General features: G+C 31.9%; 1 protein-coding gene across 1 annotated transcript in view; it reads right to left on the bottom strand.

Moving 5' to 3' along the window:
• The window catches only part of LOC131853045 (cationic amino acid transporter 3), a 245833-nt gene that overhangs the window by 140500 nt on the left and 77533 nt on the right, over nt 1-27800 (bottom strand). The window contains exons 3-4 of the mRNA XM_059203838.1: nt 21967-22111; nt 1727-1880 (exon numbers count right to left, since the gene is read on the bottom strand). Coding sequence (XP_059059821.1) covers nt 1727-1880; nt 21967-22111 — 299 coding nt within the window. The remainder of the gene's footprint in view (nt 1-1726; nt 1881-21966; nt 22112-27800) is intronic.

Raw genomic sequence — 27800 nt, 5'->3', positions numbered from 1 at the left:
AATTCAAATAAACTCATTACAAACACTTTTGAATAGTCATATTTTGATTCTACCACTCGTTCGGAATGCAGATTCATCACAAGAAGAATGAACAAGAAACTTGGGTGTTGCTCTTTTTAATAGATGTTTTTTTTATATAATAATTACAGTATGACAATTAAGAGTCATGCGATAATCAACATTGAAATCGCTACGCACACATTATTAGTGTAATCAGATATTATTGTCAGTGCTATGGATTTTAAGTTTTTCTATAAAAACATTATTATCGTTAACGAATTCATCAATTTTATAGTAAGCTTTTTTGCAAAGGTTTAACTGTTTTATATGACATTTAAATCTTTTTTCTGACTGATTTATAAAAATTAATACTAAATTTCTTGTAAGATCTTTTTAAGTAAAACTATTAGTGGAAATTAAATTACATGAAAGAAATACGTTTAAATGATATTTAATTAAAGCGCGGTAAACACGCTGAGGCTTTAACCGGCAGACGCTGAACCGGATCCGGTTTAGCGTATGCCGGTTAAAGGGCGGTGAAAAGATCCGGTTCAAAGTTGGTTTTCATCACGACACTTTTCTACAAATTTTGAAGTTAGTATTAAAAATATATTAGGTCCTAACATATGTTATTGGCGTTTTGTAAGGGAGTAACCTAAAGTCGATTTTTAGACAGCCACTAGACCACCGAGTGCTTCAAAATAAAATATACTATACTATAATACTCATTTTAAAACTATTTAAACTACAAACAGTTGCATTCTATATAAGCCGGTAACAGCGAGGCGGGTTACCAGGATCCATTGTATTTACAGAACTTTTTGAAATTAATCTGTGGCTGAACCGAGGTACAACTAGTATTAGTGTAACTCAAACTGATCCATTTAATATTTAAAATCAAAGACCTCCAATCAGAATACGCCGGGAAGATGCTGCAACTTGAGGCTACGGAAACTTTGTTCTCCGTGAAAGGCTTAAAAGGATATTCCCCGGAGCGAGCCCTCCGTACAAAATGTGCTTTATGTATGTTTACTACAAGCAATTAAACTTGATGATATTCTACAGAATAAGCAACTAATATGAAGGGATTTTACATAATGTATAAAGGGTAAAAGGATTTTCTTTTTTGGAAATATTGCAATAGTTTAAGTTTATGTGTGTTTTATTGTATACTAGATACATATAAACTTTCCTCTTAAATAACTCTATCTAGTAAAAAAGCTTCAAAATCCGTTGCGTAGTTTTAAAGATTTAACAATAAATAGGGACAGACATCGACGGTTACTTTGTTTTATAACATGTAATAATGAAGTTTAGATGAACTTAAGTATATTAAGTTTATTTTAATTGTGACTGTTATGTGTTTAATCTACACATACACATACAAACACACTTACACATATAATTTTTAATAACATATTTTTTTAATACACTATCAATGGTAAAAGTTTATCTTTTTGTAATTGTTGCAATGTTTTATTTTTATTATTTTGTGTGTGTTTTATTGTATAAGTTCAGTTTAAGTTAAGTATATTAAATTTATTTTTGTTGTGACTGTTATTTGTTTAATCTACTGAGTAAATAACAATTCATTTCACTAACATGGGAGTAAACTCTATCAATTAAAAAAAGAATCATCGTCAGTTCACGAGTTTTTCTATACCACAAACGCAAAGAGCACACGATGTATCGTATAGTATAATGAATTGTTATTAAAAAGACTTACCCGAGAAGATGCTGGCTAAAGCAGCGATGGTGAAGCTGATAAGGGCTGCTGGTCCAGCGAACTTGCGAGCCACCATGCCCGCTACGAGGTACATGCCAGTACCAACGCATGAACCAACCCCGAGGGATGTTAGATCGGTAGTCGTGAGGCATCGCTGTAACAAAGATTTCAAATAAATTTATTATATGAAAAATGCACATACATAGTTTTTTATTTAAGCCATTTCAGAGATTAGCCGGAAAGACAGACCGACAAAAATTGTAAAATATGTCATTTTTGTGTATATAACACATTTATATTCATATGCATGTAGTAAAAAACAATTATTTCAATAATACAAACAGACACTCCAATTTTATTTATATGTATCGATAAGGCGTTTAGTAATGATGTAGGTATATCTTGCCCACTGAGCAAATAATCACTACGTTTTTCGCTTAATGTAACACAAAACTAAGTGGAGTTTTTTATTATGCTTGTTTGCCGCCTACGTGATATAAAAAAAAATTGTACTCGATGACTTTCATTACATTCGGAGAAAATTGGGACATATACACTACATAAAATATAGGTAGATACTATACGAGGCCAAATAACTATTACTGTCTAATTGGTTAGAATTTTTACTAAAAATATAGTAAAAAGTTTCACCATTCATCTCAGCATACTTATATATTACGTAAGTTTTTTTATACTACTATGGCGGTAAGCATACGGCCCATCTGATGGTAAACGGTTAACGCAGCCTATGTTCGTCTGAGACACCAGGAGTGTCACGTGTTGTCGACCCTTAAGAAACCTTAATATACCGTTCTTGAAATCCCCATGCTGTAGTCTCGAGGGTAAAACTTGGCAGGTAGTTCATTCCACAATCTAAGTGTACGCGGGAGGAAGCTCCTCTGAAATCGTATGTATTATTAAGTGAAGAGCCAGTGTGTAATGTATATTAATGTGCACAGTTTTTTTGTTATGATTCGCTTTGAACTCACGATCTTTTCTGTGTAAATCACGGTCGTAAACCACTGAGGCACGATACTCTCAAAGACCGTTCTTATTTGCTTAAATGTTAGTTATAATCTATATACAGGTACTATATTAACTTTATTTAAATTTGAATATTCTGATGTACAAAATTCTCGTGTCACAATGTTAGTTACCATACTCCTCCCAAACGGCTTGATCAGTAGGTTTGAGAATCGGCTACTATCTATTTTTCATACCCCTAAGTGGTAAGGGATATCCATCCCTAAATATATATTTTTTATTTTTTCGACGTAATATTTTATTATTATTTAGGATTGAAAAATACATACAACCCTAAATTTTCACCCTTCTATCACCAACTCCTATTTTTTATAGCGTTATTAATTTATATGGCAACACATTTACCGAGACAGCTAGTTTATTTATAAATTGTTGAAGCAGTTTCTTGTAAGTTCTCGACTTAAACTATTTAGATCTGTAAAGTTCTAAGTAAGTAGGAATATTCCGAACTGACGGTAATTTAATTTAGAATATGTCTGATAACAATATAGCTACTTGTACATGAATGAACATATTTAGTTTTATTTCATTCGATTTATAACTTTAGTACTTTGTCAAAGTGACCTTATTAACAACTCCAAACATTATGTACATTATATACGTATGTTACTGGTAGTTTGTCTACCATTCTTTTTATAAACTTTATATGTATTTTTGATATCTATTTTTTATATGTCACTTTTGACTAACTAATTGTTTTGTTACTTTCCTTCGCTGTGGGCCTTTTTGGGAAATATACACTTTTTTATTAGTATTTGGTTTTTATTAAAATAGTAGTTGTGTTCCCGCTCCAGTAAGAATATATGGTAGTAAGTCGTAAATGTTTACTCTGAGTTATCCGCCTAGATATATATATATATATATAGAAGGTATCCGCAGAATACGCTCAGCATATGTCGTGGCACCCCGTCACGACATATGCTGAGCGGAGACCTATTTGGTATTATGAAATTAATATAAATCTATATAATGTAACTTAATTTAAAATTTATTTTTATTATTGCTACATAGCAAGACAGAAAATTGTACTATATTGTCACATTAACAATTTATTGCTAATATTTGAAAATAGAGAGAGAAGAAATAAAAACAGAAAAGACAAAAGAAAAAAAAATGTTTATTTGGTACATACCAATTAAACATTTCTGTTTTTTATTTCTTCTCTCTCTATTTTCAAATATTAGCAATAAATTGTTAATGTGACAATGTAGTAAAATGTTTACATGCTCGACGTCGCATTTACCTAGATGAGCTATCTCATTCCTTAACTCTACCGCCAGACTGAACGAGCGGAAATTTATTTTTGTATAAATATGTTAGTCTATATATCACTATATACACTATATACCTACTATATGTCAGCTACTCGTCTCGGCTTTGAACGGGTGTACATGTATTATATATATAAAAACCTTCCTCTTGAATCACTCTATCTATTAAAAAAACCGCATTAAAATCCGTTGCAAAGTTTTAAAGATTTAAGCATACATATGGACAGACAGCGTGAGTGGCTTTTTTATACTATGTATTAATAATGATGATAGGTACTGCTTACTAATAACAACACAAGCCTTTATAAATTATCTATATATAAATAAAATTGGAGTGTCCGTTTGTAATATTGAAATAACCGTTTTTTACTACATGCATATGAACATAAATACGGTACATACATCAAAATAACTTTTTTTATAGTTTTTGTCTGTCTATCTGTTTGTTCCGTTTTGTTTTGTTATAAAAAACAAATTGTTATAACTATTCAAAAGTGCTTAAATTAAGGTTATTTCAATAAATTATTTTCTAATCTGTTCTTAAATAAATGTTGACTTTTAAAAAAACAATAGTCGCCTTTAGAGTTACTTTCCCGTTTCCAAATAATAATGTAAATAGGTAAGAATCTTCTTAAATTGAATGTTCTGTCTATACTATAACACAATCCCTTCTTCACGGTTCACTCTCAGAGGACTACATGAAGAGTCTATTTTACTTTTTTTACGACAGAATTGCTACTAGACATTTCCAGTCACAACCCGCAGTGGATAACAAGACCCGTCTCAGAATAGTCTGTTTCAGAATCTGACATTTCATTCAGATAGAGAAGATAGAAGATAACGTGCGTAATATTCGCGCGGGTGTACATATATGTATTATATATATAAAACTTTCTCTTGAATCACTCTATCTATTAAAAAACCGATCCAAAATCTGTTGCGTAGTTTTAAAGATTTAAGAATATATAGGGACAGACAGCGACAGCAACTTATCTTAAAATTGATTAATTATAACTGTTGCCTGCGACTTCATCTACATTTCCGTCGTTTTTCGTAAAATAAGTAGGCCACTTCTTTCCTCACGGTTCAGTAGTTTTGATGTGTTGTCCTAACATTTCCCTTCACTGCTCTGCTCCTATTGATCGTAGCGTGATGATAAGTATACTATAACCTGCCCAGGAGTATGAAGAATAATGGTACCAAGTTTCGTTAAAATCTATCGAGTAGTTTTTGTTTCTAGAACGAACATACAGACAGACAAACAGAAATTTTACTGATTCCATTTTTGGAATCAGTATCGATCACTAATCACCCCCTGATGGTTATTTTGGAAATATATTTCATGTACAGAATTGACCTCTCTACAGATTTATTATAAGTATAGATTTGATAGGTAGATATAAAATATCTTTTAGTATTATATTGTAAAATAGAATGCCCATTCCCATAAAATACATATAGATCATAATAGTAAAAAACACTTATGGTCCCACTGCTAGGCACTACAGTTTTCTTTCAAGTTTTCCTTCGCAAACTCTGATATATTTGCGCCATGTTGCCCTGGTCGGCTCTTACGCTATTCCAAGACGAAATAGATCATTCATATATTACGTTCGTCTTTGTTACCGTACTGTATATACATATATTTCTGGTTAATAAAAGTGTAGACTCACTGCGATCGCAACTTCTTCATGATTGCCTTGCCTTTATACCATTATTTGTGGTCGGCGCAGTATGTCATTCTCTTCCACTGCTCTCTATCGGCCGTCATATCTGAACATACTCTTCTTTTATTCATATCATCTTTCACACAATCCATCCATCTTTTTTAGGGCGCCCCCTCCCTTTCCATCCATCATCCATCATCCATCCACTTCATATTATACACTTTCCATAAGACATCACACATTCCTCCGCATAACATGCCCATACCAGATCAATCTGTTACCTCGCAACTTGTCTATAACTGACGCAACTTTCAAACTTCCTCGTATTTACACATTCCTTATTTTGTCACTCCTGTTAACCCCACACATCCATCTCAACATTCGCATTTCTGCCACATGCACACGCCTTTCGTCCGTCCCCTTTACGGCCCAACATTCAGATCCATATAAAACGTCAAGTCTCTTAACTAGCTCTAATTTATCTCCTTAGGGATGGAATTTATCAAAATCATTTCTTAGGGCATGCCTACGTCATAATAGATTTATGCATGCAAAGTCTCAGCCCGATCGGTTCAAAATTGACCAAATTTCATACAAATTCTGATCCTCTATTTTATCCCCTTGGGGCTAGAATTAATCAAAATCCTTTCTTAGCGGATGCCTACATCATAACATCTACCCGTATGCCAAATTTCAGCCCGATCCGTCCAGCGGTTTGGGCTGTGCGTTGATAGATCACTATGTCAGTCACCTTTGAGTTATATATATTTAGATTTATAATTTTTACACTTTGTGAGATCGCAACTTCTTGTTTGGTAATAATCGATTGATTTTTGAGGTTATACTGTACAATTTAATAGACATAGATATGTAATAGCCTAAATATTTGAGATGGATTATCCATCTCAATCACTTCTGTAGAGACTATAAACATTGTTACGATTATATTAAACTTCGGACAAATAAACACTGAAGTAATTTAAGAGAATCTTTGACTATTTGTAAGCTACGTAATTGCAGACTAACATAGAGTAACATTATGTTAATGAATACAAAACTCACAAAATTATGAAGTCCTAGACGAAACCGAGCGGGCCATTCATAAAAAACAACATGAAAGAAAAGTATCTATCAATGTTCTAATACCTAAAATAGATTTGTTTGATGTTTCACGGTTTTATGAATAAAAATAATAACTTGGTGTATTAACCTTTGACATAAAAAGCAGTCATATATTTGGTTATCATCTATACATATAAATAAAATTGGAGTGTCTGTTTGTAATATTGAAATAACCGTTTTACTACATGCACATGAATATATATAAGGTACATATACCAAATTAACAATTTTTATAATTTTTGTCTGTCTGTCTGTTTGTTCCGGCTAATATCTGAAATGGCTGGACCGATTTTGACGGTACTTTTTTTGGCAGGTAGCTGATGTAATAAGGAGTAACTTAGGCTACTTTTATTTTTAAATATATTTTATTTTAGAAAAATAAAGTTTCCACGCGGACGAGGTCGCGGGTACAGCTAGTCTAATATATAAATAGAATTAAATATACACATTACTCATCGTCAACCTATCAATCAAAATAATTTTATTCATGTAGGTCTATTATAGATTCTTATAATATGTAAAATCTACCGTCAGTTCGGAATAATTTCGAGATAAGAAGAACTGACAAGAAACTCAGCTCGTATTCTTTTCAAATATGTTACGATTGTCGCATGCCTAATCCTAGTTAATGTAAATATAATTAAATCAATATTTATTTAAAAGAGCAACACACAAGTGTTTTGCTCATTCTTCTTGTGATAAGAATTCCGAATGAGCGGTAAAATAAAAAACTTGACAATTCAAAAGTGCTTATATTAAGTTTATTTCTGTTTCTATTTCTAAAAGAATGTCAAAGTATAAAATACAAAAACTATCAAAAACGTTACCTCCAACAAGATTATAGTTACTTTAACCTATATTGGACGCTGTTTAACACTGTATACTGGCCTCTACAAAGTTTACGCTAGCAAAATGACCACTTATCCATTTTAAATGACCTGATGTTACTCTGTTGTCATATAAATACACATTAGATCAACATTTTATTACTTTTGCACCTACCAGTGTACAGTGTGCAATAAAAAATAGCTTCTAAACGGATACCAGTACGGCTGAATATAAGGTAACAATTTTAAAAGAGACATCCACTACTCCTATAACGATGTTCTGAAGTCGATCATTTGAAAATAATATTGTGCCACATTGGTAAACATTTGAAGTGACTACCAGGAAAAATATTGTATTGTAGTGCAACGAAACGTTTTATGGTCTTAAATAAAGTTGTTTTAATACTTAATATTTGTTTATCGGTCTTTAAACATTTTTATAGGAAAGAAAATACGTGTATAAAAATATTTTTGTATTACCGTTTCTGTTTCAAATCATTACATAATATAAAACAAAGTCGCTATCTCTATCTGTCCGTTCATATGTATGTTTAAATCATTAAACTACGTAACGGATTTTGGAGCGGTTTTATTTAAAAATAGAGTGATTCTAGAAGAAGGTTTATATATTATATGTACATCCGTACGAAGTCGGGGCGAGTAGCTAGTATAATAATAAATAAGCGTTTATTATTATTTTATATTAGTATATAAGATGTAATTACGTCCCTGCAGACAAACTCCGTTAGCAGTTTTGCAGGACAATAATTGTAACGTTTATAAAATTGAAAAAATATAGTTGTTTACCTATCTATATATCTATCTATCTACTGCTACTATATGTACTGTAATCCAACTTATACTTAGCATATCTAGCGCCAATAACAGTCCACTACTGTACTCTAAATGAGTACTCTACTGCAGTGGTTCCCAAATAGTTTTTGCTGCGTACCACTTCAAAAAAGACCTCAAACCTTGCGTACCCATATACTACCCATATAGTAGCAATCACACAAATATTATATACGTGAAACTTTGTGAGTGTATGTATGTTTGTTTTACTGATAGCCGCAAGTACCTCCTGATGCAACTTCACGTACCCCTGGGGGTAAACGTACCACTAATTGGGAAACACCGGTACTGCATTTGAACGTCAAAGGTATGCAAAATATATATAGATTGTTTCTAATACACTGTATTGTAACTTCATCCTGTAACTAAACCAAGTAATTGTATAATATTGTCTTTCAGCCGACTTCTAAGAGAGTTTCTTCGTTCTATTGTATTTATGTGTGTATGTCACGCAATATTCTTGCCAATTTTATTAGGCGTTTCTAATGTATCGCTATTTTTAATTTTTATACTTTTCTGCTTGCGAAAGTGTTGTAGCCCAACAGTGCAGTACTCTGACTTGCACTCAAAGTTTAAAGTTCGAATCTGGCTTTGTGTGTAAATTTATAATTGTAACTAATTCTATATTGTAATAGTTGTCCCGACAAACGTTGTTTTAAAAGTTAATAACGCTATAACAATTAGGGGTTGGTGATAGAAGGGTGAAAATTTAGGGTTGTATATATTTTTAATAATACATAATAAAATAATGAAAAATAGATAGTAGCCGATTCTCAGACATACTGAACATGCATATAAAATTTCATGAAAATCGGTCAAGCCGTTTCAAAAGAGTATGATAACTAACATTGTGACACGAGAATTTTATATATAAGAAGAAAAGATAATCTTAATCATTTTATTAATATTTTAAATGTTTGTGTATGTTACACTTTCACACAAAAAGTACTGAACGAATTTTAACGAAACATTACAATAATATAGCTTATACATCAGAATAACAAATACGCTATATTTTATATTGAAATTTAACGCGCGCACAGTTAGTGTTGTAAATGTATATTAATTTCATGATTTATTATATTAAATTTATTCACATTGTATTTGATATTTAATTGTTTGAAAGGAAAACTTATATACGTATAAATCTAGTTAAAATAAGCTTTAATTTAGTATCTATTTACATGTTACGTACCATATAGTATATCGTTTCAAATTGTAATAGATACAAACCCGAGGGTTCTATAGACTCACGATGTTTTAAAACATTAAAGAAAATTACATTGTTATTTAACGTAGACTATACAACAATGATTTTGTTTACAGCTTGTTAATTTGTTTAATTTCCCGCTAAAATCAATTAACAAAACATATCTGAGACGTAATGTAACTTAATCATTTTTAATTGAAGTGATTGCGACTATTGCTACCAAGGATGTTATGGATATGAAATATCGGATACGGATACGTTTCGGATATAGGAATGATTATTATACCGGATACGGATATGAAATTATTTCGGATTATCCGTTAGTTTCAAAATTGATTTAAAGAATTTCAAAAGTAAAATACAAATAGCTAATAAAATGGTTACATAACATACCTATCTCAATTAGGCTCCGCCTCCATCCGATATTATCCGAAACTTTTATTTCGGGTTCGGTTGGTTACGGATATTTTTTTAGATCGGATATCCGATAGTTGCGGTTATGGATACGGAGCTCCCTAACATCACTGATTGCTACACCGATGTTGTCATTTTGCTACGTCGTCGCATACAATCGCAGTATAAACAAGTTCAAGGAAACTGAGTTCAGCGGATACACGAAGAAAAGATCGACGTTGATCTCGTTTTGCTTTCAATGGATTTTACTAGCATTATTATAGATCGCGTTTACCAAAATGAAGTTTAGATTTTCATTCGTTCACAGTGTTACAGGCTCATAAAATAATATTCGATGGAATGGGAAATTTGACTATAATAATTTAAAGAAATATTTGTAATTCAATCATGTGATAATTACGATAAGTTTTTTAGTTTTTAATTTAATAAGTACTATTGACTACATAATATACATATAACATCAACTTTTACCTATAAATACGGTAAAATATTTTGTTATTGAGGATTTTTTTTACACACGTTTAATTTTTTTTTTATTGTTTCAATTTGATTGTTGACTATTTCACAAGAGACAACTGTTTTAAACATGTCTAAAGAGGTAACCGTAGGAAATCAGGCGTACAGAATTTGTAAACGAGTTTAGCGAAAACTAGTGCAGATTGTAGTAGTGGTGAAATGCGAAATGTAGCTTAGAACTCGTTTAATTTTAATCGAGGTCAGTTCAAACTAAACGCGATTAGTTTCTCTGGTGAAATCCGTCCTTAGGCCACTTGTATTCTTAAGTGGGGTAGACAAGTAAGAGTGCCGAGTTAAGTGATTAGAACTTGCTCTCTAGTTTTTTTTAAGTACTAACTAAACACTGTGTAAGCGATTTATTTCGAATCTGTAATTTACGGCTTCATGTTATTTTGTACGTATACATTACTTTCTATATAATTAACTTTGACCTCGGTGGTCTAGCTGTTTAGAACACCGCTTTTCATCCGATGGTCGCGGGTTCGATTCCTCGCACGGTACAAACATTTGTATTCATGAGTATGATTGTTTGTATCGGTCTGGTTTCTATGTGTATATGTATATTATTTACGAAAAAAAATATTATCTATGTATTTGTATCAGTTATCTAGTACCCATAACACAATCTTTAGCTAACTTAATTAGGGTCTAGATTGTAACATAATTATAGCTGTATGTGGCGAGTGACGGATGACGTGAGAATATTTTATAGGTGAAATATGAAACCGGTCTGTCTTGTCTGTAAGCGGCCAGTTGTCATGAAAAGAGGTAATTATGTGGAATGATTATTATACAAATACTAGCTGTCCCGGCAAACGTTGTTTTGCCATATAAATTAATAACGCTATAAAAAAATAGGGGTTGATGATAGAAGGTCGAAAATGTAAGTTTTTTTAGACAAAATTTTTAGTTTCTATTTTCATAAAAAAATAGAAACTAAAAATTTTGTCCAAAACGAAAAAAAAAATTGGGGACTACCCCTAACATTTAGGGGGATGAAAAATAGATGTTGGCCGATTCTCAGACCTACTCAATACGCTCACAAAATTTCATGAGAATCGGTCAAGCCGTTTCGGATGAGTATGGGAACGAAAACTGTGACATGAGAATATTATATATAAGATATACAGTACACCATACCGTTATGGTGTATTGTATATATTTGTATAATATTTATATATCATATATATGGATAACAATTTTAATTTATATAAACTTAATTAATATTTTATAAAATTTAGCCAGTGTAATGGTTTTTATGTGTGTATACGTGTGTACACGGAGTAACTTTTTTTTTTTGTATGTGATAATGGAATGGTGCATCCGCCTGCGCTAACGGTTTACGCTGGCGGGGCACCAGTGGAGGGTGATAATATGAGCATGAGGTCAGGTCAGTTAGCCCATCGTGACAAATTCACCAGGAATTTAACACGATGGTTTCCAGGGGGAACCGCGTGGAGGTCAACCTGACATGGTACATTGCTAGTAATGGGTTCATTAGTCCACATTACTAACAATCCCATTTCCCCCCACACGGAGTAACTCATTCACTCAAGTTTTATGATATGATATAAATAATAGTAAATTATTTATTTAGATAGACCATGGTTTCCAAACCTTTGTGGGTCAAGCCACACCTTAGCCTTGCTAGAACTTTTAAGCTCTCCCATTATACCTCATATACATCTTCTTCTTATAAGTATATAAAATTCTCGTGTCACTATGTTAGTTACCCTACTACTCTGAAATGGCTTCACCGATATTTATGAAATTTTATATGCATATTCAGTAGGTCTGAGAATCGGCTACTATCTATTATTCATACCCCTAAGTGGTATCCACCCCTAAATATATATTTTATATTTTATCGAAAAAATATTTTATTTTCATTTTATTGTTATTTAGGATTGAAAAATACATACAACCCAAAATTTTCTCCCTTCTAGCATGAACCCCTATTTTTTAATAGCGATTTTAATTGATATGGCTAAACATTTGCCGGGACAGCTAGTAACTTATTACTTTAAAAAAATGAATAGTTCACTTAAGAAACTTAAATAATAGGAAAGAAATCACTAGACAATTGTTAATTAAATAGTAAGTACAATTTCAAAATTAATAAAGGAAAATAGATATGCACATTACTTATAATTTTAATAAAGAGTCCTTTATCGAATTCCCCTTCTGTCGGGCCTGGACCCCTCAATGGTAATCACTGGGCTAGATGGAGTACGTCAAATTATTTTATTCTCATCTATATATGAGTATGAGATATTTATAAAGACATATAAAAAGAACTACACTCATCACTAAGTGACAACAACCAGAACTCGAATTCTCCAGAGAGAGCATTCTGCGATGGGAAACTTCAAAATAGGCTTGTAGTTTCGTTATTCGGTATATAACGTAGAGTGGCAAGTTTAGAATGCAAAGTCTTGAAAGCTTAGCAGTTGAAAGTTTATAACATGGACAATTGTAGATTAGTTGATAAAAGTATTCAATACAATTTATTTATTGGTACATGTGTAATGATCTTAAGATTATAATAGTTTCAAACATGCCCAGCCGTTACTGGCGTGTAAAAACTTATATTACAATATTTATATTACATTGTTATATTTAAAATTATTATTACAATACATTATTGTTATTTATTTAATAATAACATTTATTTAGTAATTCTTTAAATGATTTACTTTTAAATTGTTTATAATCAAATTTCTATAATGGAAGATCATTGAAAATTTTTATGGCCATACAATATACATTATCTATACATATAAATAAAATTGGAGTGTCTGTTTGTAATATTGAAATAACAGTTTTTTACTACATGCATACATATATAAATAAGGAATATATACCAAAAAGCCACTTTTAAAAAGTTTTGTCTGTCTGTCGGTCTGTTTGTTCCGGCTAATCTCTGAAATGGCTGGAGCGATTTTAACGGGACTTTTTTTGGCAGGTAGCTGATGAAATAGGGAGTAACTTAGGCTACTTTTATTTTAGAAATATATAGTTAAATCCCACGCGGACGAAGTCGCGGGAACACCTAGTTTGAAATAAATGCCAATCTTTGTTTAGGAACATATAGCTTGTATTTATGTATATACATATATTATGTTTTATATATTAGAAACAACATCACAATGAAGGTATGAGATATATTTATACAATATAATAATTATTACTTCAATTTGTCATCAAAGATTTGTTGAAAAATTTTAGTTTATTTTATATTAGAAACATACATAATTACATTGTTAATATGAAATATGCCAAGATTTTTGTATCATCATCATCATCATCGCAGCCCGGAAGACGTCCACTGCTGGACATAGGCCTCCCCCAGAGATTTTTGCATACAATTGTGAATACATCCATTTATTTTTGTTTATTTAAAACAGCTATTCAGCCAATATTTCCCCTCTTAACGGCAAGTACTTTATAAGTTGTTGGTGGTAGCTTGACCATCACTCTATAAATGGTTAACTTAGAAACTATTTTTTAGCTATTTTGTGAGCCTTCTCGAAATCAATATATAAGTAGAATTATTCCTGGTTTTTCTTAAATATGAGTGAATTCGTCACTCGCCAGTCACATCTATATCAAAATGTATGAAGTTATATTAAGTACTAGCTGTTCCCGCGACTTTGTCCGTGTGGATTTTAACTTTGTTTCTAAAATAAAAGTAGCCTAAGTTACTCCTTTTTACATCAGCTACCTGCCATAAAAATCCCGTCAGTATCGATCCAGCCCTTTCAAAGATTAGTCGGAACAAACAGACAGACGGACAAAAATTGAAATAAATGTTATTTTGGTGTATGTACCGTATTTATATTCATGTGCATGTAGTAAAAAACGGTTATTTCAATATTACAAACAGACACTCCAATTTTTATTTATATTACGTATAAATATACTTAATGCAATATAGAATAGAATAGAAAAATAGAAAATCATTTATTCAAATAAACTTACATTGAAGCACGTAGCTAGTCTATAATATACAAATTATATATTTATATTTTTTGTTACATGATGTATATATCAGTATAAATCAGCACAAAGAGATATATTTGCGTTTCATTTATAATTAAATAACCCTAGACAATGAATACAACGCCATCTAGTCCCACGGTAGGCAATACTTGTGTTATCCGTTCTAGATAATTGATATAAAAAACTTTTACTATTTTTTTTTAAATACATGACATTCTTCAATATTGTTGATAAATTATTGTTACCTAGTTGTTTGCGTTCAGCGGATATCCGCATCCCCTTGTGTTGGCTGTTGTTTCATCAGAGGCTTTTCATTATGGAATGTTTTTTTAGTGAGCTACGGCCGATTGGATGCAGTTTTAAAGGTTTTAATAACAATGCCAGTGTTTACAGACACGTTTCAATTGTGAATAGTATATACCCCGCAAGCTATACTATATTAAATATACGAGTATATACTTACATATACAACAATATATATATTCTATGTATAATATGTAGATATTTACGAAAAAAAAAATTATCTATGTATTTGTATCAGTTATTATATTACCCATAACACAAGTTTTAGCTTTAAAGTGTTGCTATATTAAATATACGAGTATATACTTACATATACAACAATATATATATTCTATGTATAATATGTAGATATTTACGAAAAAAAAAAATTATCTATGTATTTGTATCAGTTATTATATTACCCATAACACAAGTTTTAGCTTTAAAGTGTTGCTATATTAAATATACGAGTATATACTTACATATACAACAATATATATATTCTATGTATAATATGTAGATATTTACGAAAAAAAAAATTATCTATGTATTTGTATCAGTCATTATATCACCCATAACACAAGCTTTAGCTTTAAAGTGTTGCTATATTAAATGTACGAGTATATACTTACATATACAACAATATATATATTCTATGTATAATATGTATATATTTACGAAAAAAAAAATTATCTATGTATTTGTATCAGTTATTATATTACCCATAACAAAAGTTTTGCTAGCTTGACTTGGGTCTAGATGGGGCTGTGTGAATTGTCCTGAGATTATTATTATCACTCTGATATATTTTTAAGACAACAGATTTATCTAGAATTCCAACTTTAGTTAGACACTTCTCTGAACTTTAAGTAACTACTAACTAAAATTATTATTATTATTTATTATTATATACATTATTATTATATTATGAACCTACAAGTACATATCTAGGTATATTACATTTATTTGGCTACCTATAATTATCATAGAATGCTATAAATAACAAAGCAAATAAAGTATCATTTTTTATTTTAATATCTTTTTTATATAGTCTCTCTTTATTAGAGATAATTTAATAAAATGTAGATTGTAAATTTTATCGCTCGTAATATAGTGCAATAATAATAATCTCAGGACAATTCACACAGCGTCATCTAGACTCAACTCAACTCAACTTACCTAGCTGAAGCTTATGTTAAGGGAACTAGATAATTCATACATTTACATTTTTTTTTCGTACATACGTACATACATAGAAAACACCCAGACCGACACAAAAAATACAAATGTTTGTGCCGTGCGAGGAATCGAACCCGCGGCCATAATTTAGATATTGTTCTATATAAAAAATTGATAAATAATCGTAAAAGTATATTGAAATATTAGAATAGCTACGATCGGTATAAATTGGCCAGTTTTCAACTGTTACAGCACATGTTTAATGTTCCAAACTGCTTCGCTACTTGTGTATTGGTCCCTTTACGACGGAATTCTCTTTCATCTCAGCCACCACAGATTCTCAGTTACGGGCTAAGAAATTTCTTTAGCGGAATTCTTTCCACCGGCTTCAAAAAGGACGAGATTCAACTAGGTAGTCTTTGTTTCTATTATACCATGTAGGTGTTAATTTTTTTTTTTTTATTGGGTTGTTTGGGCTAATGTCAGATGTGTAGCACCTGTAGCACTGCGACCTACATAGATCTATTGTGCTCGCCCTTTTCAGAGTTCGCTACCTAGACCCGTCAGGGACAAGAATTGAAGGATATTCTTAGGAGCGATCGTTTTTATGTCCTCGGGAAAGAGTGTAAACTTTCCAAAGGAGATATTTCGTTTATGCATGAGTGGGCTACAACCACATAGGATGTGAAGCGGCGTTTCCTCTTCAGTTTGGCAGAATCTGCAGATACTTGTCGTGCATAGGCCTAGCTTAGCCATATGCTTGTTCAATTTGCAGTGTCCTGTGAGGGCCCTAGTCATCATGCATATGTTGTTTTTACTCAATAGCAGTAATCTATGTAGGTGTTAAATGAGCATCTTATGGTAAACGGTTACCGTAGCCTATGGACGCCTGAAACACCAGGACTGTCACTTGCGCGTTGCTGACCCTTAAGAAACCTTAATATACCCTTCTTGAAAAACCCCATGCTGTAGTCTGATGAGAAAACCTTTGCTTTCTGTTCTTTGCTTTTTCAGTCAATAGGGTTTGGTACTAGTAACCAAGGCGTAATGTGGAGGACCATGAAGTAAAAATTCCAGTGAATTGATTAATATACTACCTATTTTTTATTTATACTACGATGGTGGCAATCAAGCATACGGCCCATCTGATGGTAAACGGTTACCGTAGCCTATGAACGCCTGAAACACCAGGGGTGTCACGTGCGCGTTGCCGACCCTTAAGAAACCTTAATATACCCTTCTTGAAAAACCCCATGCTGTAGTCTCGTGGGAAAACCTCGGCAGGAAGTTCATTCCACAATCTAAGTGTAAAAAAAATTGATTCGCGCGCACGTATAAGTATGAAGGAATGAGTGTGCACGCTCTATCTAAAGTAGATATAAATATATTTTGATTATACATGTTTAATCGATAAGTAAAATGTTAATAGATAAATTAAAGTACAAATATATATGTATTCACTACTAGCTGTTTCCGCGACTACGTCCGTGTGGAAATTAACTTTATTTTTCTAAAATAAAAGAATTTTCAAGTAGCCTAACTTACTTTTTATTACATCAGCTACCTGCCCAAAAATAGTCCCATTAAAATCGGTTCAGCCATTTCAGAGAATAGCCGGAACAAACATACCGACAGACCGACTGACAAATATTTTAAAATGTGTTTTCTTTGTGTATGTGTCTTATTTATATTCGTATGCATGTAGTAAACCGGTTATTTCTATCTTACAAACAGACACTCCAATTTTATTTATATGTATAGACATTTAGATGTGCACTACCCACCCTTTTATTATCTGAATATACTTTTTTTTTTAGAATAGAAAATCATTTATTCAAATAAATTTAATTTAAGCACTTTTGAATACTATTTTTTTTTCTCAAGGGGGGAATATCTATGGGACACAGTCACCTAGATACATCAAAATAATAATTGCATTTAATAATGTCTAGTAAGACAAATTCAATATTGTGTACTAAGCACTGCCGTGTCTAAACTGTGTCACCCCACCTTACATTTTCCTATTTTTATTTAGTATATAAGATCATTATTTCTATGTATATATTGTCAGTTTATCATCATTTGTAATATACATCGTCTCGACCACGTCGGCCAGATCACGTCGGGGTCACCACTGTTGCGGGTGAATAATACGATGTTGTTGGTCGCGACGATGTATATATCAGATGATAATAAACTGACTATATGTACATAGAACTAATGATCTTATATACTAAATAAAAATAGGAAAATGTAAGGTGGGGTGACACAGTTTAGACACGGCAGTGCTTAGTACACAATATTGAATTTGTCTTACTAGACATTATTAAATGCAATTATTTTGATGTATCTAGGTGACTGTGTCCCATAGTTAACATTTTTTTAAAATCTACCGCTTATTCATGGATAGATAGAGGATGCATGCGGCAATCAATACAAAAGCCGCTACGCTATCATATGTATATCAAAAAGCTGTATGAAAAATAAATTATAACGTTGTCCGCAAATAAACTTATACTATATATTGCTATCATCTAAATTCATTTATCCTATAATAGGCTTTTCTACATAACATTTGTTTAATATAAAATTTGAATTGCCTCTCTGTCAGATAGGCGTACTAGTTATATATATAAACCATCCTCTAGAATCACGCTATCTATTAAAAAAAACCGCTTCAAAATCCGTTGCGTAGTTTTAAAGATTTGAGCACACATAGTCACAGATAGCGACAGCGACTTTGTTTTATACTATTCAATGATGATGACATGTACACCCGTGCGAAGCCGGGGCGAGTAGCAAGATAAATAGTTCCACTTCCGGGATAAACTATCATCTGTGTATGAACATCTACATCCGCCAGCCTTTGAGGAATATATCGACACTATTGCCACCTGTCACATTATATTGGCTGACAAGACAAAGGTACATTTGTTTGGGAATGTTTCATCGATCCTTCGGGAATGTACAGCAGCGTTCATACATTTCACACGAACAAATACGTTACTTCACGTCCTATTTGTTTCTTAGATATTCAATATTAAATTATACATTATATATATAAATTATACAATTCAACTTCTTGAAGAAAGTGTGTAAATAGTGTATATGTTATGGGCAATGTGATTAACTGGGTATTATTAATAAGTACCGGCCATTATTAATAATGCCCGAGGGCACGAGGTCCATGTAATAAGTCAGTGTTTGAAATAGCTTTAATTTATCACTTGGACCGGGTAGTATGAATAATTCCGGTTAGGTTAGTGTTCGGAATTGCCGAATTTAGTTCGGAGGATGATCAATAGCGAGAGATCGTGGCTGGCGGTGAGCTCCTTCTGCGAGGAAGTTATCTCGCGGAAGGATCTCCAAAGACCCCGGAGGTGTGCGCGTGTACCCACACGCCTCCACAATGGAGTAGGGCGAAATAGGTCGCCCTGAGTACAAGTCTCACACACCACCCCGCCCTCCCTCCGGCGGGGTGACGGTCTTTTGAAGATTTTCCACACGTTAAAAAAAAAGTTTTTAGTGAGTAGGAGTCTCACAGTACCCGCAGCATCGAGGATATTTTGATAACATTTATTCTGCAATAGGCCTAAATAATTTCTTATTCTTCTATTAATTTTAAATGCGTACCTATTTTGATAACATTTATTCTGCTATAAGCCTAAATACTTTATTATTTATCTATTAATTTTAAATGCTTAACTATTTTGATAACATTTATTCTGCAATAGGCCTAAATACTTTCTTATTCTTCTATTAATTTTAAATGATTAACTATTTTGATAACATTTATTCTGCAATAATCCTAAATACTTTCTTATTATTCTATTAATTTTAAATGTGTACCTATTTTGATAACATTTATTCTGCAATAGGCCTAAATAGTTACTTATTCTTCCATTAATTTTAAATGGATAACTATTTTGATAACATTTATTCTGCTATAAGCCTAAATACTTTATTATTTATCTATTAATTTTAAATGATTAACTATTTTGATAACATTTATTCTGCAATAATCCTAAATACTTTCTTATTATTCTATTAATTTTAAATGATTAACTATTTTGATAACATTTATTCTGCAATAATCCTAAATACTTTCTTATTATTCTATTAATTTTAAATGATTAACTATTTTGATAACATTTATTCTGCAATAATCCTAAATACTTTCTTATTATTCTATTAATTTTAAATGATTAACTATTTTGATAACATTTATTCTGCAATAATCCTAAATACTTTCTTATTATTCTATTAATTTTAAATGATTAACTATTTTGATAACATTTATTCTGCAATAATCCTAAATACTTTCTTATTATTCTATTAATTTTATGTGATTAACTATTTTGATAACATTTATTCTGCAATAATCCTAAATACTTTCTTATTATTCTATTAATTTTAAATGATTAACTATTTTGATAACATTTATTCTGCAATAATCCTAAATACTTTCTTATTATTCTATTAATTTTAAATGCTTACAGATGTGTATAAACATCAATATTACATACCTACAGCCATATCGAGATATTGGATATATTTCACTCGTTGTTTATGTCATTGTAAATATGAGAGAGAGCATACTACAGAGGCTGGGGCTTGCGGAAAGAATGTCGTCGAGAACTACGGTAAAATGATTTTCAATATGAAACTAGAACGTACAGAAGACGAGTCCGAGACGTGTATATTTGCTTTATATTTTGTACTCTTTTATTGATAGAACAGTGTGAGAGCAAGTGTCTGACATTTTAGAAAATAAAATTCAACTGTATCGTGTAGTACGCCTGCAGTAATATATGAAATGTTTCACTGAAATCCGGGAAGTAGATATAATTTATGTATGGATAAAAACTAGGGCTCGATGGTCTAGCGGTATAACAGTCGCGGGTTCGATTCCAAGCACTGTACAAATATTTGTATTCATGAATAATTTGAATGACTATGAATTAATGATGTGTTTCTTAGAAACACAAAGTGTCGGAATGTTTTACAGTCTCTTAGATTTGTGTATGGGTGTATTACTTGCTGAAGGTATATCTAGTGTATCTATATATTTATATATGTTGTCTAGTATCCATAACACAAGCTCTAGCTAGCATAACTTGAGTCTAGATGGCGCTGTGTGAATTGTTCTGAGATTATATTAATAATATATTTTTACCTATAGTATAGTTTCTATTATTTCTATTCCGCATTTCAATAATTGAGTTTAAACAAATCATATTGCAAATAATCTTCTCGATTTTATTTAAGTTCTTTACAGATCGAAATACATAATAGCTTATTTTTATTGTCGTGAAGGCAAACAGTCTCCAGTATCGACTTATATATTATGCAGTGTTCAGGAACGTTTGTTATATATAAATACTGGTAGTTTATAATGTTTAATCCCACCGACCCCATAACGGCAGTTAAACTCCCTATGGGTCCACCCGTTCCATCCCGACCACACTTTCACACACACACACGACACTGTCCTCGCCGGCGAAGACGACGACCTCAATCACACCATGCCGCGCAATCAATTGGGCACCTGCGTGCGATCGGGCGCCCCACACTGGTTGCTCCTCCGATCAATCCCCCATTCAATACAAACAACGGCCTGAGCCGAAGTTCGAACCCCTAGCGGTGACCTCAGACTATGCTAAGTCATATGCGTCAGGCGGGAGTTGGCATTCAGCAGTCTATAAGTCCTTCCGCGGGTTTGGAGTGCCATCCGCCCCCTACCGTCCGGTGAAGCTGTAAAGGCCAGCTGCGGCCAACAGCATTAGAGTAGACCGAAAAAACATGTTTAACAATAAATAAAGTATGGTTTAGTATTAAAATGATAAAGACTTACCGAAAGTCGTTGTTTTCCTGGAACAGTTAGTTCTTGATTCGTCTCTGAATCATTGGGATCTCGGGTGCGTATAAGTTTAGTGAAGATATTGTGGCCATCGCGCCTCACGCCGGCCCAGTCCACTTGTTTCAGTCGGTCAAATGCACTGCAACAGAAATATTATATTTATTAATTATATCAATATAACATTTTGAAATGTCTCTTTTTAATGCAAGTAAAGTAAGAAAAGTATCTATATATTTTAACGAGTTTAATTCTGATCATTCTCATATATAATTGCATTCCAACTGTATCATCATCTGTTTCTTCCTTATCCCATTTATTTGTGGTCGTCGTAATATGTTTTTCTCTTCCATTCATCCCTGTTCGCAGTCATCGCGTTATTTACTTCCTTTCTTACCATATCATCTTTCACACAGTCCATCCATCTCTTTTTCGGCCTTCCTCTGCCCTTATAACCATCCACATTCATATGTAACACCTTTCTTAAAATATTATCCTCGTTCCTACGCATTACATGTCCATACCATGATAGACGATTACTCTTCAACCTCTCTGACACCGGTGCCACTTTCATACTTCCTCTAATGCATTCCAACTGTATAATTATGAAAAAAGTGTAGCTATCTTAATCTTAATATATAATATTATAAACGCGAAAGCTTTTAAGTGCGTTACTGTTTCTCGGAAAATCTACTGAACAGATTTTGATGAAAATTTACAGTATTATAGCTTATACATCAGAATAACATATAGAGTATATTTTTTATTGAAATTTAACGCGAGTGAAACCACTGGCACAGTTATTAATTAATAGAATAGAATAGAATAGAATAGAAAATCATTTATTCAAATAAACTTACATTGAAGCACTTTTGAATAGTTATTACATTTTTTTTAATCTACTGCTCGTTCGGAAAGCTATCTCATCACAAGAAGAACGAGTAAGAAACTTGCGTGTTGCTCTTTTAAATAATTTTATTATTACTTTACGTTTTTAAGTTTATATTCACTGTCAGTATTATATTTGTGCAAATTAAATTTAAACAAAGACACGAAGGATTTGACCAGCCGGTATTTACTCAGTCGATAGTGACAATTTTCATTCACTATTTGCATGCATTTCACATCAAAGCGACTTTAAATTTAATATACGCAATGTCTACGGGTAGTAATTAAATCTACAGGCTAAATTGAAATTTTCAGTGTGTATTTACAGGTCCACGTCAAAGTAATTCAGTAATATATTCGAACTGCACATCCGCGTATTTAAGTCATAATTAAATTCATATGATCATTGCAATGTTCTGTAAATTAATACATCGTAGCTAATAGGCTTATAGCTACGATGTATTTATTCACAGAATATTTACGTGAGCATAATTTGTCAAAGGTATAAATTTCATATGTTTAATTAAAATAGTTTATTTTGTACGTATAATACGAAATGTATAATAACTTTGATATTAATTACTGTTATTCTTGGTACGGTTTTGTATGGTACATAATAATTAAACATACGTATACGAACTTAATTATTTGCGGATTTAAATGATGCTTTATTTGTACAACCACAAGATAACCATATTAATATGATAAATTTCTTCTTGTCATTTATTATTACTAATATTGTAACAATCACATAATAGAGTAACAAATAAATATATTATGTTAAATATACTATAAAAAAAATCACTAGATACCACTCACAAAATTTATATAAGTTCAATACAAGAATAAACGTTGTTTATTACAAAAAATATTTTTTTAAATCCGTTAACTTTTTACAAACATATCGCTCATTATAGATACAGATAAGAACATGATTGGATTGAGTTTCTGCTGGTTTTAGAAATTAATTTTATACATATTTATAAGTACTTAGTTATATGTTATATAGTAATACAGTGTACTAATATTAAGGTAAATTTTTAAGGGGACGGTGAGGAGTTTAGTTATTGATTTAAGAATGAATTAATGGTATAAGCGCCCCCTTATAGATGACCAGTTCAGTTTATACAAATTAATACTCAATTTTTCACACACAATAGAAATGAAAACGACATCCATTAAAAGCACAAACCCGTGAACTTTTAGTGTCCACGGTGCTTATTTTTTAAAAGTTCATTCGCTGTGTCGTAACTTCGGATACAGAATTCCTAATAGCGTCATTTCCAAGCGGGAAATTACTGTAGTGTTAAATGTCTCACTACTTCTTTTTAAAAGTTAATACATTAATTTATTACAACATTCACACTAGGGAATTATATTATATTCTTCTGCTAAAATAAATACTAACAATGTTATTTAACGTCTACTTCTAGTTACTTTTAAAAGTTGTTGATTTATATTCTTTGTAATCTCAGAATAATCCACGATATTACAAGTGCTAACTACAGGATTAAAGCATAGCTATATATTAGTAAAGGAAAAGAGAAAATTAAAATAAAACCGCATGAAATTTTTCCTTCCTTCGTTTCTCCGTTTCTCCGTTTTTCGTTCTCCTACAAACAGGAAGCTTGCTTTGCTTGCTTGCTCACATATTATACACATATTTATGGATTAATTCTCGTCAGTCACGTACTGGCATCCGTGATATGACGTAGCCGAGCGATGGCTGATTCATACATACTCGTGAACGAGTGCTGCTTGTAGGGACTGGTCTGCTCTAATCACTACAACTGATTTAATCTAAGTCTGTATTTTATATTTGACCCTAATAAATTAGTGCCAGTAGGTAGTGTGTTCTCACATTGTGATTTAAAATGTAAAGTTACAACGATTATTTAAAAGCACAACACGATAGTTTCTTGCTCATTCTTCTTGTGATGAGACAGCTTTCAGAATGAGCGGTAGGTTAATAACAGGGCAATTATGACTATTCAAAAGTGCTTAAATTATGTTTATTTGAATAAAGGATTTTGTATTCTTATTTTATTCAATTCTGTGTAAATTTACATTTACACAGATCATCATCATCTGCTACTTCCTTATCCCATTTATTTGTGGTCGTCGTAATATGTTTTTCTCTTCCATTCATCCCTGTTCGCAGGCATCTCGTTATTTACTCCCTTTCTCACCATATCATCTTTCACACAGTCCATCCATCTCTTTTTCGGTCTTCCTTTACCCTTATAACTATCCACATTCATATGTAAGGATATGATTTGATTGTATTTACATAGATATAGTTGAATAAATAATATGTCTAATCCTGGGCTGAAGTAGCTAACTGAACAGGACGGTAGGGTAAGTAATAAAATATTTTTTAAAGTACATGAGTGTCAAAATCTACTACATAAAAAAACTGTACACTCAACACTGTTGCATATTTGAGGGATCAATTTCTAGCCATCGGAATTTATAGTTATTTTACGATGCAGATTTTATGCAGACATGTGGCAGTTTTAAAATTCAATCTTTCACGTGTTTCATTTCATTTATGTTCCGATCGGCTATGATGAAGTGGAAGATTCAGTTAACGGATACGGACGTTGAAAAGAGTAGTATGCTTTATTCCCAGACTGCTATACTACAGAAAAAACGGCGCAAAAAAAGTGTAGTGAAGGTTTACACGTAATAGTCCGCGGCAACGTTTCTAAAAATATTCCAGATACTTTTTCTACTGTTTGTTAATTTACATTCATATGTATCTATAGTAATATGTAGAATTCAGTTCGTTTGAAAAAGATCATTTCTATTCTACACGCTCCGGCTTAAATAAACCTTCCTCTTGAATCACTCTATCTATTAAAATAACCGCTTCAAAATCCGTTGCGTAGTTTTAAAGATTTAAGCATACATAGGGATAGACTGCGATTTTATATGATGATTAACTACTCGCCCCGTCTTCGCACGGGTGTACATGTATTATATATATAAACCTTCCTCTAGAAGATAATGACTATAACTAATAAAAAAAATTAAAGCCTATTACTCACTAAACGATTACTTGAATGACGAGCGTGCATGGCAATAGCTGTTCCTGCACGGGATTATCATTTAATGTTAGACATATATAGACATATATATATTACAAAATGACTTTTAAAATTATGGCCAATATGTCATTCTGATAAGCAATATTACTGTAAAGTTTTATAACCATCCGTTCAGTAGTTTTTGCGTGAAAGTTTTGGGTAAAAAAAAACAATAATCCTTCCATAATCACAAATATGTGCTAGTTGTGCCTACTGTTTCACCCGCGATAAATTTCAATATATAAATTAAAAACAAAACATAGCCTATACATTATTCTGATGCATAAGCTATATTACTTTAAAGAGTATCAAATATCCATCCATACTCAGAAAGTTTCATGTTTATAATATTATAGCAATATATATATACTAGCTGTCACGGCAAACGTTGTTTTGCCTTAAAATAAAAAAAAAATAGGGGTGGACTACCCCTAACATTTAGGGAAATGAAAAATAGATGTTGGCCGATTTTCAGACCTACTCAATACGCTCACAAAATTTCATGAGAATCGGTCAAGCCGTTTCGGAGGAGTATGGGAACGAAAACTGTGACACGAGAATTTTATATATAAGATATATAACTGACAGATACACACATTTTTATACACATATAGTACGTACATATGAATGACTTTATTATATTGTAACGTGATTTACTAATTGTATTCACCCTTACCTGTTCTTTATCTTTGGCTCTGACCCGTTTAAATGTTTAACTATATTGTTTTTAAATAACCAATTTAAATATAACTTTAATATTAAAGATAAATTCATGAGGTATCTGTTATTGGATTTACTAACTATGTAATACTATAAATTGTATAAGCTGTTGATTACCTAAAATAAATAAATATATATATAAGCGGCTGAAAAAGCCAAAACATGTAAATACAGGGGTCTAGGCTCCGAATATAAATTTGTCCCATTCGGTGTCGAGACCCTCGGTCCGTGGGGTCCTAGCGCTATAAGACTTTTCAAAGAAATAACGAAAAGGTTAGTCGACATCACAGAAGACCGAAGAGCTGGCAGCTACCTCGGACAAAGAATTAGTCTAGCTATTCAAAGAGGGAACGCTGCCAGTATCTTCGGAACGTTGCCTAAAGGGACCCCTTTTAATAATATATTTTAGTCATCATATTATATATTTTTATTAAGCTTTTTAATTTTAAGTTCTTAGTTGTACAATTAGGTTATATAAATAATAATAATAAAATTTTAGTTACGATATAAATACATACTCATCACTTTTAGTAGTATGTATTGGCAATACAAAAATATTATATATATATATATATATATATATATATATACATGTGTGTCTGTGTGTCATTCATCTGCATAATGTGCATCGGATGTCTCTCTTTGATATATCTAACGTTATTCCTTTAATTAAACTGTCAATTTCATGTCAAACCGAAGAGCTGCTCTATTGGGAGTGGCTCTCTACCTGACATATATGGGAAACCACATCTGCTCACAGACGTGACAAGATATCTATACATATAAATAAAATTGGAGTCTGTATGTAATATTGAAATAACAGTTTTTTACTACATGCATATGAATATAAATACGGTACATATGTACACCAAAATAACATTTTTTATATTTTCTGTCTGTCTGTCTGTCGGTCTGTTTGTTCCGGCTAATCTCTGAAATGGCTGGATCGATTTAACGGGACTTTTATTGGCAGGTAGCTGATGTAATAATGAGTAACTTAGGCTACTTATATTTTAGAAAAATTAAGTTATATACGACGCGGACGGAGTCGCACGACTCCTAACAGAACAGCTAGTTAAAACATATGTTTAAAAAAACTCGTAGATATCAACCCTGTTACATATCCTAGAAAGA

Source organism: Achroia grisella, unplaced genomic scaffold, assembly GCF_030625045.1.
Source record: "Achroia grisella isolate CSIRO2021 unplaced genomic scaffold, CSIRO_AGI_Agris_v1 utg874, whole genome shotgun sequence".
In the NCBI taxonomy this organism is placed as follows: domain Eukaryota; kingdom Metazoa; phylum Arthropoda; class Insecta; order Lepidoptera; family Pyralidae; genus Achroia; species Achroia grisella.
Note: the sequence above shows the minus strand (reverse complement) of the source record. Positions and strands in the feature narration are given on the sequence as shown.